Source organism: Notechis scutatus, chromosome 2 (assembly GCF_049901735.1).
Source record: "Notechis scutatus isolate UNSWTSFEM ecotype Mainland chromosome 2, rNotScu1.2, whole genome shotgun sequence".
Taxonomy (NCBI): domain Eukaryota; kingdom Metazoa; phylum Chordata; class Lepidosauria; order Squamata; family Elapidae; genus Notechis; species Notechis scutatus.
The window spans coordinates 146887319-146901702 of record NC_142010.1 but is presented as its reverse complement, the minus strand read 5'-3'; the positions used below and the strand labels follow the sequence as shown (position 1 = coordinate 146901702).

Here is a 14384-nt window from a genome sequence, read left to right as displayed (position 1 = left end):
ACCAAGCTCTGTATCTAAGCGACCGAATTCCTCGCCAGCAGCCCTCAAGTTCCTATTGGCTACCTCTGATATTGCATCACAATTGAGCAAACAAAGGATTCATACAAAGACTGCTGAGAAATACGCCTTCGTACTTGCCGGCGGTGGAGAAAGAGCCATTGTTTAGATAGGAAACACCTTATGCGGATTATCTTAGAAACCCCTTTTTAAATAGGGACCAAAATCTCATTCCCTCTAACAAACCTGCGAAGTTGATCTGGTAACGATTGCATCCGATTTTGAAGTTACCAAGGAAACCAGATATAGTTTAATGCGATGAAAAAATGAAAATCATGTAAGCCGATTCTTCAAAGGTATACTTCTCCCCCCTCCCCCTTTAGTACCCGCGTTTAGCTCCCCGCCTCACTAAGCAGCTTGTTTCAGCCAACTAATGCATTTACTTCGTAATTAGAAACCATAGAAGCAATACTCATGGAAACTCAGCTTTTTTTATGAAAAAGTGGGTGGCCCTTAAAAGGGCCTTTTGTTTTGTTTTGAAAAGCTCGCAATGTTTAACCACCAAATCCGTACAGGGTACGGCCTTGGCGTTTCAAGGCATACACCACATCCATGGCAGTCACCGTCTTCCTCTTGGCGTGCTCGGTGTAAGTCACGGCATCGCGGATGACGTTTTCTAGAAACACCTTCAGCACCCCTCGAGTCTCTTCGTAGATCAAGCCAGAGATACGCTTCACTCCGCCACGGCGAGCCAAACGGCGGATAGCGGGCTTAGTAATACCTTGGATGTTATCTCGCAAGACTTTGCGATGGCGCTTAGCGCCTCCTTTCCCTAGCCCCTTTCCGCCTTTTCCTCGTCCGGACATTCTTGCGCCTTCTTCAACCTCTCAGCTCACAAAACCAAGAACAAATGTGCTCTTAGAGGGCGCACAGCGAATTTATATTCTCTAGAATCCGACCAGAAAGAAACCTTCCCTTGAAGGGCGGTTACTTTACGCCGCTGAGCCTTTCCCGCCATAAGTTTCTGCCCCTCAGGTTTGTCCAATGAGAAAGGAAAGTAGTTCGCAAGGACCAATGACAAACCACCGTTTGAAACTAAAATGTTGGCGCCTTTCTGTTGTTTCTGGTTTTACCCATAAGGAAATTTCCGATTGCGCAAGCGTTGAGTTAAATAATTATAGTCTTGTCCACGTTCTGAAAGAAAACAAACTCTTTTAGTGGGATGAGAATATGTTTTTGCATAAGAAGACCGATCAGGTCCAAAATTGGAACAAACTTACAGTAACTGTGTGAAAATTGATATAGTTTTATCGGAATTGGTTGCTGTTCCTACGAGTTTCTATCACTTTGTAACATGAAAAAAATTACAAGTCAGCCAAAAAAATAAAAAAGCCCAAACACGAACTTTTTTTTTAAGGAAATGCTGTTGTTTCTGTAACACCATACAGTAAATAAAAAGAATGGGAATGTATTGACTGAAGTTTGTGTACATTTAATTCAAAAATTGTTTTGCATATTACTCAAAATAATAGATTATGATGAATCACAAAAACTATCTTAATTATAACTAGGCTACTATGGAATATTATTAGCTAGATTTATGTTTCCCGTTTTATTCTTTTGATGCATGTTATGCTTACAATAGCAGCAACCCTCCAATGTAACCTGGACAGAAAAAATACCTAATTTCTGCCATCTCTGGATCATGCTGGACTAACTAATCAGCTGATTCAGAGCCACTTTACCAGTCAGACCTATTATTTTCTGTTTGAAATGGAAATTCTGCCAACATAAAATAGATTTTCTAAAAGGAGATATCTAGACAGATGACTAGAACAGGTTTTTTTTATTTTGAATTTTTCATTGCAACGAACTTAAGACTTAATGTGCTTTAGAATAGGTTGGAGATGCTAAGCTTGTACTGTTTAATCCAAGTACTGTATTGCTTATTGAGTCTGGTTCTCTCTCTAGTTTAAAAGTTGGAGCATGACAGTCTTCCTAAATGCAGTCCATCATCAGCACTCTCACCCTCTGGGGAGAGGTAATAATATCACTTTTGGACTGAAGAGCCAAGATTAAATTTTGGATTAAAATTCACTCGATACTTCTTAAAGCCAATGCATTTTCGTAAACTGAATAGAGGGAGAACTATGCAGACACATAACACAGAAACATATTTTTAAAATCCTAATGCCATTCTAGTTGCCATATTATTAATAAGAGCTAGCTTAATTCAGAGCGTCTAAATGCAGAAATCCATATTCAGCGCAGTCCTATTTTTAAGGTTCAGTGTGAACTATGCTTAAGCATACTATGTGGTAATAACACACAGCAAAAGTGCGCTGCTGGTAAAGATGGTGTTACCCTTATTTTTCCTGGGAGGAAATAATTTTTTAGGTTGGTTACTAACTATCAAGGAGTCTGGGAGGTTCCAAGAGAAGAATGCAAATGTAGCAATGTAATAATCTGAATACCATTGCTATAGATGTTCAAGCATTTTAAGAAGGTGATTTATGCTACTGGAAGCCTGGGCTTTAATTTCTGAAACAACATATTCTTCACATACATTAGACCAAATGACCCACCTAGGTTTGACTTGCCTACATGTAAAGAATGGCACCAAATGTTATCTATAACTTTATTAACACCATGTTTATATCCTCATCTCAGGACATGGCTTCATCCCAGCCTATCATAAAGTGTAAATCTGAATGCCTGAAACTTATTACATTTTATATGAAGATTAATACTATGGCAAAATAGAGAATCCATGATTTCTATAGCAGTCATCCCATCAACATTTTCTTTTTGCACTTTACTTTCCACTAGCTTCTTAGACCAAAATATATAGGAATGAATTATATGCAGTGGGATGAATGGAAAAGAAACGTACTTCAAGGTAACATTGCTTTTTTTTTTTTTTAACTTGAAAGTCCTGGATGTTGATTTGGGCAGGAAAGTCAGGAAGTTGGTTGGAGCCTGTGAGATATTAATTTATTGTTGATTGAGTTTTGTTTCCTGTTGTCATTATAGGTTTTTTATACTGTTCTTTCATATTTCATAAGGTGTTAGCCATCCAAAGTTGCTATGGTGAGATGGGGGAGGCATATAAATCAAATGAAGAAAGTACTTTTTTTCTCCTGTATTGATCATAAACTCATAACCACATCACTGGATTGCTGCAACATGTTTGCACTATGATTACATTAAAAACTAAACTAATGACACGTTAGCTATCAGCCTTAGAAATAACAACATTGGAGCAATGGATAGCTCCTTCCTTTTATGATTGTCTGTCAACAACAATGGAACCAAGAATCGAGAACTATGCCTCAGGGTAGCATTTTGATGTGTAGCGACAAAGGCCTTGGGGAAAAAAAATCAGTTGCCATGATGTAGTTAAAAAATCAGAATGATGCATGCATTGGTTTTCCATGTGATACTGTAAGTTGGACAAGAAGGGTAGAAAGACTATCGATGCTTTGAACTTTGGTGTTAGAGATGTTTCCTCAAAATGCCATGGATTGCTATGAAAACAAACCAGTCCACAGCTCTTACCTGAGATGGACATGTTCAAGCTCATACTATCACATTTTGGACACATTATGCAGACTTATGTTTCTGAAGAAGTCAATAATGCTGTAGAAGGGGATAAGCAACAGCAAGGTGGAGGAACTCAACATCATGGCTGGAACAGAGTTCATTCATCCACCTTGCTGCTGGTTATCCCCTTGATGGGCTGCCTGTTAAAAATAAAGCCAGGTCATGGCACACACACTTGAAAGCAAACCAGGAAGCCTGTAATTGTGGAGTCTGTCTGGCAAGAACAAAAACTGCTTATCCACAGGAAATAGGCATGTGTAAAGCTTGTAACGATTCTGGGTAGTTAGAAAGTAAAAATGATGAATGATAAAAGTTACAAAGAGTTAGGCGTCTTGCAGACCTCAGCTAGAAGTTAGGAATAGAGATGGCCTGGAGCAAAGAGAATGTGTATTAGATACCTCCTGGAGCATTCCTTAGCCAAGGCTAAGGAATAGGGATGGATAGAGACCAATAGAACAAATCATTAGATCATTACTAAAATGTGTATTAGATATTTAGAATAGAATAGAATAGAATAGAATAGAATAGAATAGAATAGAATAGAATAGAATTCCTTATTGGCCAAGTGTGATTGGACACACAAGGAATTTGTCTTGGTGCAAATGCTCTCAGTATACATAAAAGAAAAGACAGTCAAGAATCATAAGGAATTACTGGAAGAAAATCAAAACTTGGTTGGAAGAAATTACAAAAGAGCAGATCGACTATAAACCAGAGTCCTTCCTACTAGGGATCTTTGACAAACAAATTTCCAAAAAAGCTAAATACATAACAATACACATCTTAACCGCGGCCAGATTAGCCTTCGCTCAATATTGGAAACAACATCAAATTCCACCAGATGAAGTGATTATTGATAAAATTTCAAAATGTGCAGAAATGGACAAACTGACTTTGGCACTAAAAAACAAAGATACTTCACTATACTATGATAGTTGGAATTGTTGGTATAATTGGATTGATCAAAGATAAATTATATACCATAAGGCATAAGAGGAAAGAATGCTTTTAACTTTTCTTCCTTCTTTTTCTTTCTTTTTTCCTTCTTTTCAATCTTTTCTTTTCTTTCTTTTCTTCCTTCTTTTTTCTCTCTTTTATTTGTGTATGTATCGTTGGTTGTTTTTAATTGTAAAAACTAATAAACTGTTTTAAGAAAAAAAAAGAATCATAAGGTACAACACTTAATGATAGTCATAGAGTATAATAAGCAATCAAATCATTCTAGGAAACAGTCTTATTGTTAATAACAGTCTTATTACCAATATTTCTTATTAACTCACCTTGTCCCGCCTTCTCCTTTTGTGAAAAGGTATAAAGCTTTCTAAATCTTGTTTCTTGGCATTTTGGCCAGGAGCCCTTTTCCTTGGAGTACTCCAATAAAAAGGCAATCAGAAAACCTGCACCTGGTGCCTGGCGTCCTTCATTCGGCACCAGGCTTCGGCACCAGGCTCAGACCCGAATTTGGGATAACACCTTTCTTACAGCCATGATGGGGGTTCATATCCACTGACTTGGCAGCTCATAATCAAACCATAGTGAGCTCCTGAGCATTAAAACAAATTTAATAACTGAAATACAGAGGAAGGTTCTCTCCCTTTCTTAGTCTTTATATTTATTGAATTCAGGTCACCAACTCAGTACAGCTTACATAGGAGTAGAAAATCCAGTTTGGTTTAAAGATTAAGGCACCAGATTAGAAACCAGGCACCTGAGTTTTATTGTTTTAAGAGTGTAATCTAGCTGGGTGGACTTTGGATCAGTCACTCAATTTCAGCCCAACCCTCTTCACAGCAGTGTTGTGTTGAAAATGTGCCAAGGGGGACTTGTTAAGTAAGTTTTGCCCTGCTTTATAACTTTTATTTTCACTGCAATTGTTAAGTTAGTAATATGGTTACCTGAATCTGGCTTCCCCATTGACTTGACTTGTGAGGTCACAAAAGATTATGAAGACCCTTAGGACACTGCAACCACCAAAAATACAGTATATGAGCTATTTGAAGTCTTTGGATTTTGATCACAACCATGAGGTCCCAAGTTGAAAAACAGTCATTAAATATTTCCAGTGCCACAGTCACTAAACAATGTTATAGGTCAAGAACTGTACAGTATTAGGCTTGTTCACAGCCTTGACTTATTTATGAAATCTATGAAAGGCAGGATTTTAAAAAAAATCTGTATCAAAAAGCAACTGCAAGACCAGATCTGGAAGCCATGCTGTCAATCCATAAACCCTTTTGTAATTTTATTTGCATTTAAATTCAGCACAAGATCTTACTTTTTTAAAAGGGTATGTTGAATGTTAGGAAAGATAAAACACTGCCATGCTGTACAGCTTCAGTGATTAACAGTTCGACCTATACTATAGGTATGTACATTTCTGCTACGTTATTTTTTAAACAAGAGCCCTATCTTCGCATTTTGTTAATAACGAAGAATATCTGAGACAGACCCAAGTTTTTAAGTTAGCGAGGACACAGAACAAAGTAGCGACTTCAAACTCTTTCACGGGGAAGTGGATGGCTCTTAAAAGAGCCTTTGGGGTTTCTCAAATCGCCTTTCTGCGCAGCGCAGCCGCCTCACTTGGAGCTTGTGTATTTGGTGACGGCCTTGGTGCCTTCCGACACGGCGTGCTTGGCCAGTTCGCCGGGCAGCAGGAGGCGCACGGCCGTCTGGATCTCCCGCGAGGTGATGGTGGAGCGCTTGTTGTAGTGGGCCAGGCGGGACGCCTCCCCCGCGATGCGCTCGAAGATGTCGTTGACGAAGGAGTTCATGATGCTCATGGCCTTGGAGGAGATGCCGGTGTCGGGGTGGACCTGCTTCAGTACCTTGTAGACGTAAATGGAGTAGCTCTCCTTCCGGCTCTTGCGCCGCTTCTTGTCCCCCTTCTTTTGGGTCTTGGTCACCGCTTTCTTCGAGCCCTTCTTGGGCGCGGGAGCAGATTTCGCCGGCTCAGGCATTGCGAATAAGTCACTTCCTAATAAATGCTAATAGGAACAACAACTGTCCGAACTTCCTCGCACTCAGAAAATCTAGACGCTCCGTTTATCTCGACGAAACTGAGACAGAACAACTTCCGTCTTCCCACTATTTAAAGGGCTCCTATGCAAATAAGGGTAGCTGCACTCCTCTGTTTTCATTGGCTGGTGTAGCCCCGCGCAGTTTCGCTCTGCGCGCGCAGATGCAAATGAAGAGGGCTGCGATACTATGGTTGCTATTGGAAGGGGGACGGTTTCAACTCGTTCGATTGGTTAGGTTGACAAACCTGCCTTCGTATTGGCTAAGAAAGCCTGACGCCTGAGCAGCCAATCAAACCGTGCAATCTCAGGCTTTGGAAAAGCATAAAAAGGCCCCCACCGTCCGCTCATCTCTAATCACTGCCAGCTTATTTAGAGCTTTTGGTGTGTTGTGCTTGGCTCAGGAAGGAACAACATGTCTGGTCGTGGCAAACAAGGCGGCAAGGCGAGAGCCAAGGCCAAGTCTCGCTCTTCCCGTGCAGGGCTTCAGTTCCCGGTCGGTCGCGTCCACCGCTTGCTGCGTAAGGGGAACTACGCCGAGCGGGTGGGCGCCGGCGCTCCAGTCTACCTGGCGGCGGTGCTGGAATATCTCACGGCGGAAATCCTGGAGTTGGCCGGCAACGCTGCTCGGGATAACAAGAAGACCCGCATTATCCCCCGTCACCTGCAGCTGGCCATTCGCAACGACGAAGAGCTCAACAAACTCCTGGGCAAAGTGACCATCGCTCAAGGGGGCGTGTTACCCAATATCCAAGCGGTCCTCTTGCCCAAGAAGACGGAAAGCCACAAAGCGAAAGGAAAATAGGAGTTGCTCTGAAGAAAAGGAACACTGAATTTCAAACCCAAAGGCTCTTTTCAGAGCCACCTACAATTTCAAGTAAGGAGCTGAGTCTCACGTATCGAACGAGGTGTTCCCTTTCAGATCCAAAGTATGTCCTCGGAGCTGGCACTTCCTTAGCCCAGGGCTTGCGTATGGTCGCGGATCGTGCTTTAGCAAGCAGATTTAGAAAAGCCCACCTGTTAACGCAGAAGGCTTCAGCTCTGTTACATTCCAAACACCCAGCGCTTAACTATTATAGAAGCATGAGGATAGGGGGGTAATCTCAACAAATCGCAGGCGGGATTATTCAAACTCGGCCGCTTTCCTTCGGGGAGAACCTCTTTTAATCTAAAATTCTGATCCATAACTTGCCAAAGGGCATTTAACCGTAGAATCCCTTCAGTATTAATTTTTAAAAGCAACTTGGTGATCAGAAAGGTGTGTATAAAATCTTTCAAACCTAAAAGAGTGATCTCAATGGCTTCATAATAGTAATTTTACACTTGGAAAAAGCAAACCTGGGGTGCCCCAATTCTAGGAGAGCCCCGATCGACCCGTGTGGAACTTTCATGGGCACGTCCATGCAGATTTGGGGAACAACGTGGAAGTACTTGCTTTCTTTCCAGTCTCTACTTTTGGCCTTTTCTAGTAGCCGATCTTGGTTGATTTTAGAGATCAGGTAAAGTATAGTATGCCAGTGGATCATAATGAAAAACTATATAACAAGATCGTGACTAATTAACTAACAAATTATTCTACGTAACAAGTGCTTAAAATGAGTGAAAAATGAAACGAAAAATATAATGGAATACACTTGGAATAAACTCTTGCAATACAAGTTTATATGCTCTCCCATTGTTTAGGCAACATAGAAATGCACATTGGTCTTAATGGTGACATACGTTTATTAAATATCTTTGTAATAAACTCAATACACAAAAAAATAGAATTTGTAGTACTCTTCCCTTCTCGTTTTTCCCTACAACTACCCTGCGAGGTAGGCTGGACTGAGCCAAATCACTCATAAATTTCTATGGCTGAGGGATTAGTTCCGGGGTCTCATTGGTGCCACACGCTGGTTATTATCCACAACTGCTAAACATTTTCACCGATTCAAAATTAGAGCAACACTTTTGCAAATTATATTCATCCGCGCTAAGTAGATGAATGTACAAAAAATACCTTGGAGCTTTTTAAATCTGGGTTGCAAAAATATGGATAACTGGTTTACAGAGAGACCTAAAAAAAAACCTCCTTCAACTCCTTGTTGCCATCTATAGGCGGTCCGGATTTTTGCAGCTCAGAAAGGGGCCCTTGATCTGTAAGATTATTTGTGAAGACACTATTACCCAGAGCTTAAAAGAATTTGACTATCCTATTGCTGACGTATCCATTCGAGTACAAAAGAGGCAAGAGAGGAAAAAGAGTGAAACATTATAGCCAATCCCTTCCAAGCCCGGGAAATTCGAAAGTACTCAGCCAATCAAGAGAGGACGACTCTGCTATAAATACTCCGCCTTCAAAAGACTCGCCTGTTTTCTGCTTTCTACTTCATCGGGATCGGTTCCTCTATAGGCGAACAATGGCTCGTACTAAACAGACTGCTCGAAAGTCTACTGGAGGAAAAGCTCCTCGTAAGCAGTTGGCTACCAAGGCTGCCCGAAAAAGCGCTCCAGCCACCGGCGGGGTGAAAAAGCCTCATCGTTACCGCCCCGGCACTGTTGCCTTAAGAGAAATTCGTCGTTACCAGAAATCGACCGAGCTGCTCATTCGCAAGCTCCCTTTCCAGCGTTTGGTGAGAGAGATCGCCCAAGATTTCAAGACCGACCTCCGTTTCCAGAGCTCCGCCGTCATGGCCCTGCAGGAAGCCAGCGAGGCTTACCTCGTGGGCCTCTTCGAAGATACCAACCTGTGCGCTATCCACGCCAAGAGGGTGACAATTATGCCGAAAGACATCCAGCTGGCGCGCCGCATTCGCGGGGAGAGGGCTTAAGTGGCCCTTTCGCCAGTTGCGCAAGCGCAACAAAACAATCCAAAAGGCTCTTTTAAGGGCCACCCACGTATATCAAGGAAAGAGCTGCTGTTTCGCTGCCGCTTCTTTTAAAAATGGCTACTCGCTTTGTGTGTGTGTGTGAGGGGGGGCGGTTATACTATTGCTTAGAGCAGGGGTGTCCAACCTTGGCAACTTTAAGACTTGTGGACTTCAACTCCCAGAATTCCTCCCCCAGTCATGTTAGCTCAGGAATTCTGGGAGTTGAAGTCCACAAGTCTTAAAGTTGCCAAGGTTGGACACCCCTGGCTTAGAGCTTATAGTGTTAACAGTATAGTGTTAACACCACTGGTTTCCCCAAAATCTGAGTTTGCAAATGTGTATTCAACATGGCAAGGGATTCTTAATGGACCACGGAGTGGTAGTTTGCATTCTTGACACCCACATCACTTAAGTTTTAACTGGGTTATGGAAAGTGACCTGGGAGGAGGCGGGAGGCTATGGGTATTCCTTTTTTTAAAAAAAAAAAATGGGGAGCTGCGTTTTTTCATGACTTGAGCCAATGAAACATGTTCAAATGTTTGGCTAACATGTTGCAATGGTTCACACAGTATATCTCGATGCAAGACTTTAAAATGCTACAGTGTCACTGGAGTTTGATACCTTTAAAAGAATTAGTGCTTGCTTCAGAAAAAAAATAATATTTCAAACATCTGGTGTTAAAGACTCATAGATAAATTCAGAATTGTTTCAATAGGCTTTGTGTGTGTGTGTGTGTGTAAGCCACCTTGATGCTATATATAAAGGTTTCCTACTTGGACATTTAAAGATCCAAATTTTCTGGAAGTGAAATGTTTGCACTCTAATACTAAAATACTAATACTAATAAAATAGGAATTTTGCAAATTGGATCAATCACCAATGATGCTCAATTCTTTGTCCAAGGAAATAATACCCAGAGATTTCATTGTAGGAAAACATTTTGGGAGGTGGCTGCATTTAATTTTGTAAGCTTTTCTGATGAAAAATATGCATCTTGGTAAGCATGTATATGACTTATTGTAGTTTTGCTTCTTTCGGTCAGCTTTACAAGGTTTTCATGTGAATCTCATATTCAATAGCATACACCAGTTGCAATTAAAGTGTTTGCAAGGAGCATGTTTTAAATAATTGGCTTTTGGGGCTAGTGTTGGGCAATCTATTTCAGACTGGAGACATTTGAATTTTGACATGTACTCTGCCCAGACAGCTACTGTGGGAGATTTTCATTTTCCCCAAATAACTTAATCTGATAGGCAATGCTTGTTGAATATATATATTTATAGGAATTAAACTTATATTTCTATATGTGATTGCATGACCTCTGCAGATACATCATACACTTAAATAAAAATTCATAGGAATTACTTTTCTAGGATGATCTCTACTATTATCAATAGGAGCTACGGGGATGTGTGATATTTTTCCTTGTAGTGTTTCCATTTTTTTATTAAAATGATAATTTAAAAGAAAAATCAGGGTGACCCTGATTATGGAGCATTATGTAAGTGATTTATACCCACAGACCTCAGAATGCCTATCTCAGACAGAAGCTTTATCACATCAAATGATATGGGCCTAGGTGGCACAGTGGTTAGAGTACAGTGCTGAAGGCAACTTCTGTCAGCTGCCTGCAATTTAGCAGTTCAAATCTTACCAGGCTCAAGGTTGACTCAGCCTTCCATCCTTCTGAGGTGGGTAAATTGTTGGGGGCAATAGGCTGACTCTGTAAAACCACTTAGCGAGAGCTGTAAAGCAGTATATAAGTCTAAGTGCTTTTGCTATTGCTAAATATCCATCTCATCCAGGATTTGCTTTTTATCAGTGACCCAATAAACTGCTGCAAACAATGTGCAGACTGGCATTCTTGTTTCTACAGCGCTATTCTGTCCATGCTGGCTGCACTTAACAGCCACTATGGAAAAAATATCAGCAAATTGGCAGTCAACCATCGATGAATTTTTGTTGGAAAGCCGGCATGCTTTTAGAAGCACTTGCTTTTATTTAATGGACTTTTGGGGCTCTCGTAACAGGATTTGGAACCATCTTTTGGATGCAACTTTGGCACACAGAACAGAAGGCCTTTGAAGCTGCTCTCCCTCCCCCACTTCAGAAAACTAAAGCATTTCAACATGTGTGTAGAGGATCTGCTTGAAAGAATGGGAGAGGTTCTAAACCCCTTCTTCTATCTTCCCTTGAGGGTTTTGCATTTGAACCAACTATAGAAAACTGAAGTTCAAATAAGGAGAAAACTAAAAGACCTATAAACCAGATATACTCTACAAAGGACTTCATAATTACAGCCTAGGACATGACTGTTTTGAAAGGAAATGTAAATAGGAAGAGCTGCCAGCCCAGCTTGTTGAGTATAAACAAGCTCCTTTCCATATACAAAGGGAAGGAATTTAATGCATCTCCTGTTGGTGTTCCTATTGTCTCACGCATCCCAGAAAATTAGGATTGCTTTTCTTCAGCAGACATCTTTCAGGTACCATTCGTGATTTATCTTTGAGAAAAGGCAGAGAACTTCACATTCTGTTCTTGTCCAGGTATGTTGTATTTATTTAAAACAAAACTGCAGAAGATAGCCGTGGAGTTCAGAAGGATAAGTGCACCGTCCGTCTGTTTTTTTTTTTTTTTTTTTTTTTTTTTGTTTTTTTTTGTTGGGCTTGTATTTTTTTTTTTTTTTTTTTTTTTTTTTTTTTTTTTTTTTTTTAAAATTGGCAAATCAAATTAAAAAAAAAAAAGTCCAGAGCGAAAGAGGACACCAAAGCATTTTTAAAAATAGAACTACAAATGCAGGGAATCCTATTGTGATTTGGTGGCTAGTTTTGAGGAAGCTGCATCGATGTTTGTCCATGTGCTTGTTATTAATTTCTATTGTTAGGCAAAGCAGCCCTTTCAGGAGCAACAATTGAGCTGAGTAAGTCCATTAATAAAGGAGATGGAATGCTGAGATCATCTGCTGATGGCCATCAGCAGATGGAGGAGGAGGAAAGATTTGGGTGTCTCGCCTAACTCCTACTATGTTGTAACTCCTTTGTTAGGGATGCCTTTGGACGGTGCTGTGCGTTGGGGAGGAGGCTTCTATTCTTTGGTGCAGATGGGGTTACAGGGAGCTTTGGAGGGGCAGGAAGAGTCAATCTGGGTCTGATAAGATTAGGTTAAAAAGAGGAACTAGTTTGCACTTACCACTGTGTTTGTTAGATCTGTTATCACCAACCATCTCAAATTCATGATTACATTCTCTACCACAATTCTCTACAATCCAGACTCTAAACATTCTCTACCACAATTCTCTACAATCCAGACTCTAAACATTAATTTATGAATAGAAATGTTTCAAACCTATTGATTTTCTTGGTGTCAGAAATGATTCACTTCCTTTTACTCCACATGTTTTTTATTTATTTATTTATTTATTTGATTTGCCAATTGTTTACAAGATAATAAGTATAAGTGTATACATAGTTGTGAATACATGAAATGGGTACATATAAGAAAAATAAAAGAATAAGAGAAACAATAGGACAGGGACGGTAGGCACGTTGGTGCGCTTATGCACGCCCCCTACAGACCTCTTAGGAAAGGGGTGAGGTCAATAGTAGACAGTCTAAGGTTAAAGTTTTTGGGGTTTGGGGAAGAAACTACAGAGTCGGGTAGAGTATTCCAGACATTGACCACTCTATTGCTGAAGTCGTATTTCCTGCAATCAAGTTTGGTGCGGTTAACTTTGAGTTTGTATCTATTGGGTGCTCTTGTGTTGTTATGGTTGAAGCTGAAGTATTCATTGACAGGTAGGACATTGCAATGTATGATTTTATATACCATGCTTAAATCAGACCGAAGACAGCGTAATTCAAGGTTTTCTAGTTCTAGAATTTCAAGTCTGGTGGCATAAGGTATTCTACAACGAGTAGAGGAGTGGAGAACTCTTCTTGTGAAATATTTCTGGACTTTCTCAATTGTGCTAATATCAGATACGTAATGTGGGTTCCAGACTGATGAACTGTATTCGAGTATTGGTCTAGCAAATGTTTTGTATGCTCTGGTTAGTAGTGTGATATTACCAGAGAAAAAGCTACGTAGGATTAGGTTAACAACTCTTAATGCCTTTTTGGCTATGTAGTTGCAGTGGGCTCTAGCACTTAGATCATTAGAGGTGAGTATTCCAAGGTCCTTTACAGAGCTTGGGTCATCAACAAGATCTTGACTATTCAGCTTGTATTTTATTTTCTGATTTTTTTGCCAATATGTAAGACAGAGCATTTATTTGTTGAGATTTGAAGTTGCCATTTGTTTGACCATTCTGATACATAGTCAAGATCTTTTTGTAGGGTAGCAGTATTGTCTGTGGTATTGAACAGCTTTACATCATCAGCGAAAAGAACGCAATTGCTCTTAATATGATCACAGAGGTCATTTATGTAGAGTATGAAGAGAGTTGGTCCTGGAACACTGCCTTGGGGGACACCACTGTTGACAGGTACAGAATTTGATAGGACGCTCCCAATTTTGACCATTTGTTGTCTGTTTGCCAGGAATGCTTCTATCCAGTTATGCAGTTGTCCAGAGATACCATAGGATTTTATTTTTTAGGAGTAGTTTGTCATGTACCACTGAATCAAAGGCTTTACAGAAGTCTATGTAGATTGCGTCTATTGCTTTGCCCTGGTCGAGTTGTGTCGTCCATATGTTTTTGCAGTGTAAGAGTTGCAGATTACAGGATAGTTTTTTTCTGAAACCAAATTGTTTATTGGAGAGTAGGTTGTTTTTCTCTAAGTGGAGGATGATGGATTGGTTAATAATTGATTCCATGACTTTACAGGTGACGCAGCATAAGGAGATTGGTCTGTAATTTTCAACTAGGCTTGGGTCTCCCTTTTTGAAGATGGGGATGACTGTGGCTTGTGACCATAGG

General features: G+C 40.4%; 4 protein-coding genes across 4 annotated transcripts; 2 read left to right on the top strand and 2 right to left on the bottom strand.

Moving 5' to 3' along the window:
- Positions 1–474: 474 nt before the first annotated feature.
- LOC113416147 (histone H4) lies at positions 475–1308 on the bottom strand. Its single transcript, XM_026673863.2, has one exon. It carries the CDS (start codon positions 861–863, stop codon positions 552–554), a length of 312 nt encoding a protein of 103 aa, XP_026529648.1. The 5' UTR covers positions 864–1308; the 3' UTR covers positions 475–551.
- Positions 1309–5828: 4520 nt separating this feature from the next.
- Positions 5829–6657, bottom strand: LOC113416144 (histone H2B 5). The gene has a single exon (XM_026673859.2). The coding sequence runs from the start codon at positions 6555–6557 to the stop codon at positions 6177–6179; it is 381 nt and encodes a 126-aa protein (XP_026529644.1). The 5' UTR covers positions 6558–6657; the 3' UTR covers positions 5829–6176.
- Positions 6658–6974: 317 nt separating this feature from the next.
- On the top strand, positions 6975–9490 carry LOC113416141 (histone H2A type 2-C). Its single transcript, XM_087956546.1, has 2 exons — positions 6975–7491; positions 8715–9490. The coding sequence occupies exon 1, from the start codon at positions 7030–7032 to the stop codon at positions 7417–7419; it is 390 nt and encodes a 129-aa protein (XP_087812672.1). The 5' UTR covers positions 6975–7029; the 3' UTR covers positions 7420–7491; positions 8715–9490.
- LOC113416148 (histone H3) lies at positions 9017–9490 on the top strand. Its single transcript, XM_026673864.2, has one exon. The coding sequence runs from the start codon at positions 9017–9019 to the stop codon at positions 9425–9427; it is 411 nt and encodes a 136-aa protein (XP_026529649.1). The 3' UTR covers positions 9428–9490.
- Positions 9491–14384: the final 4894 nt, after the last annotated feature.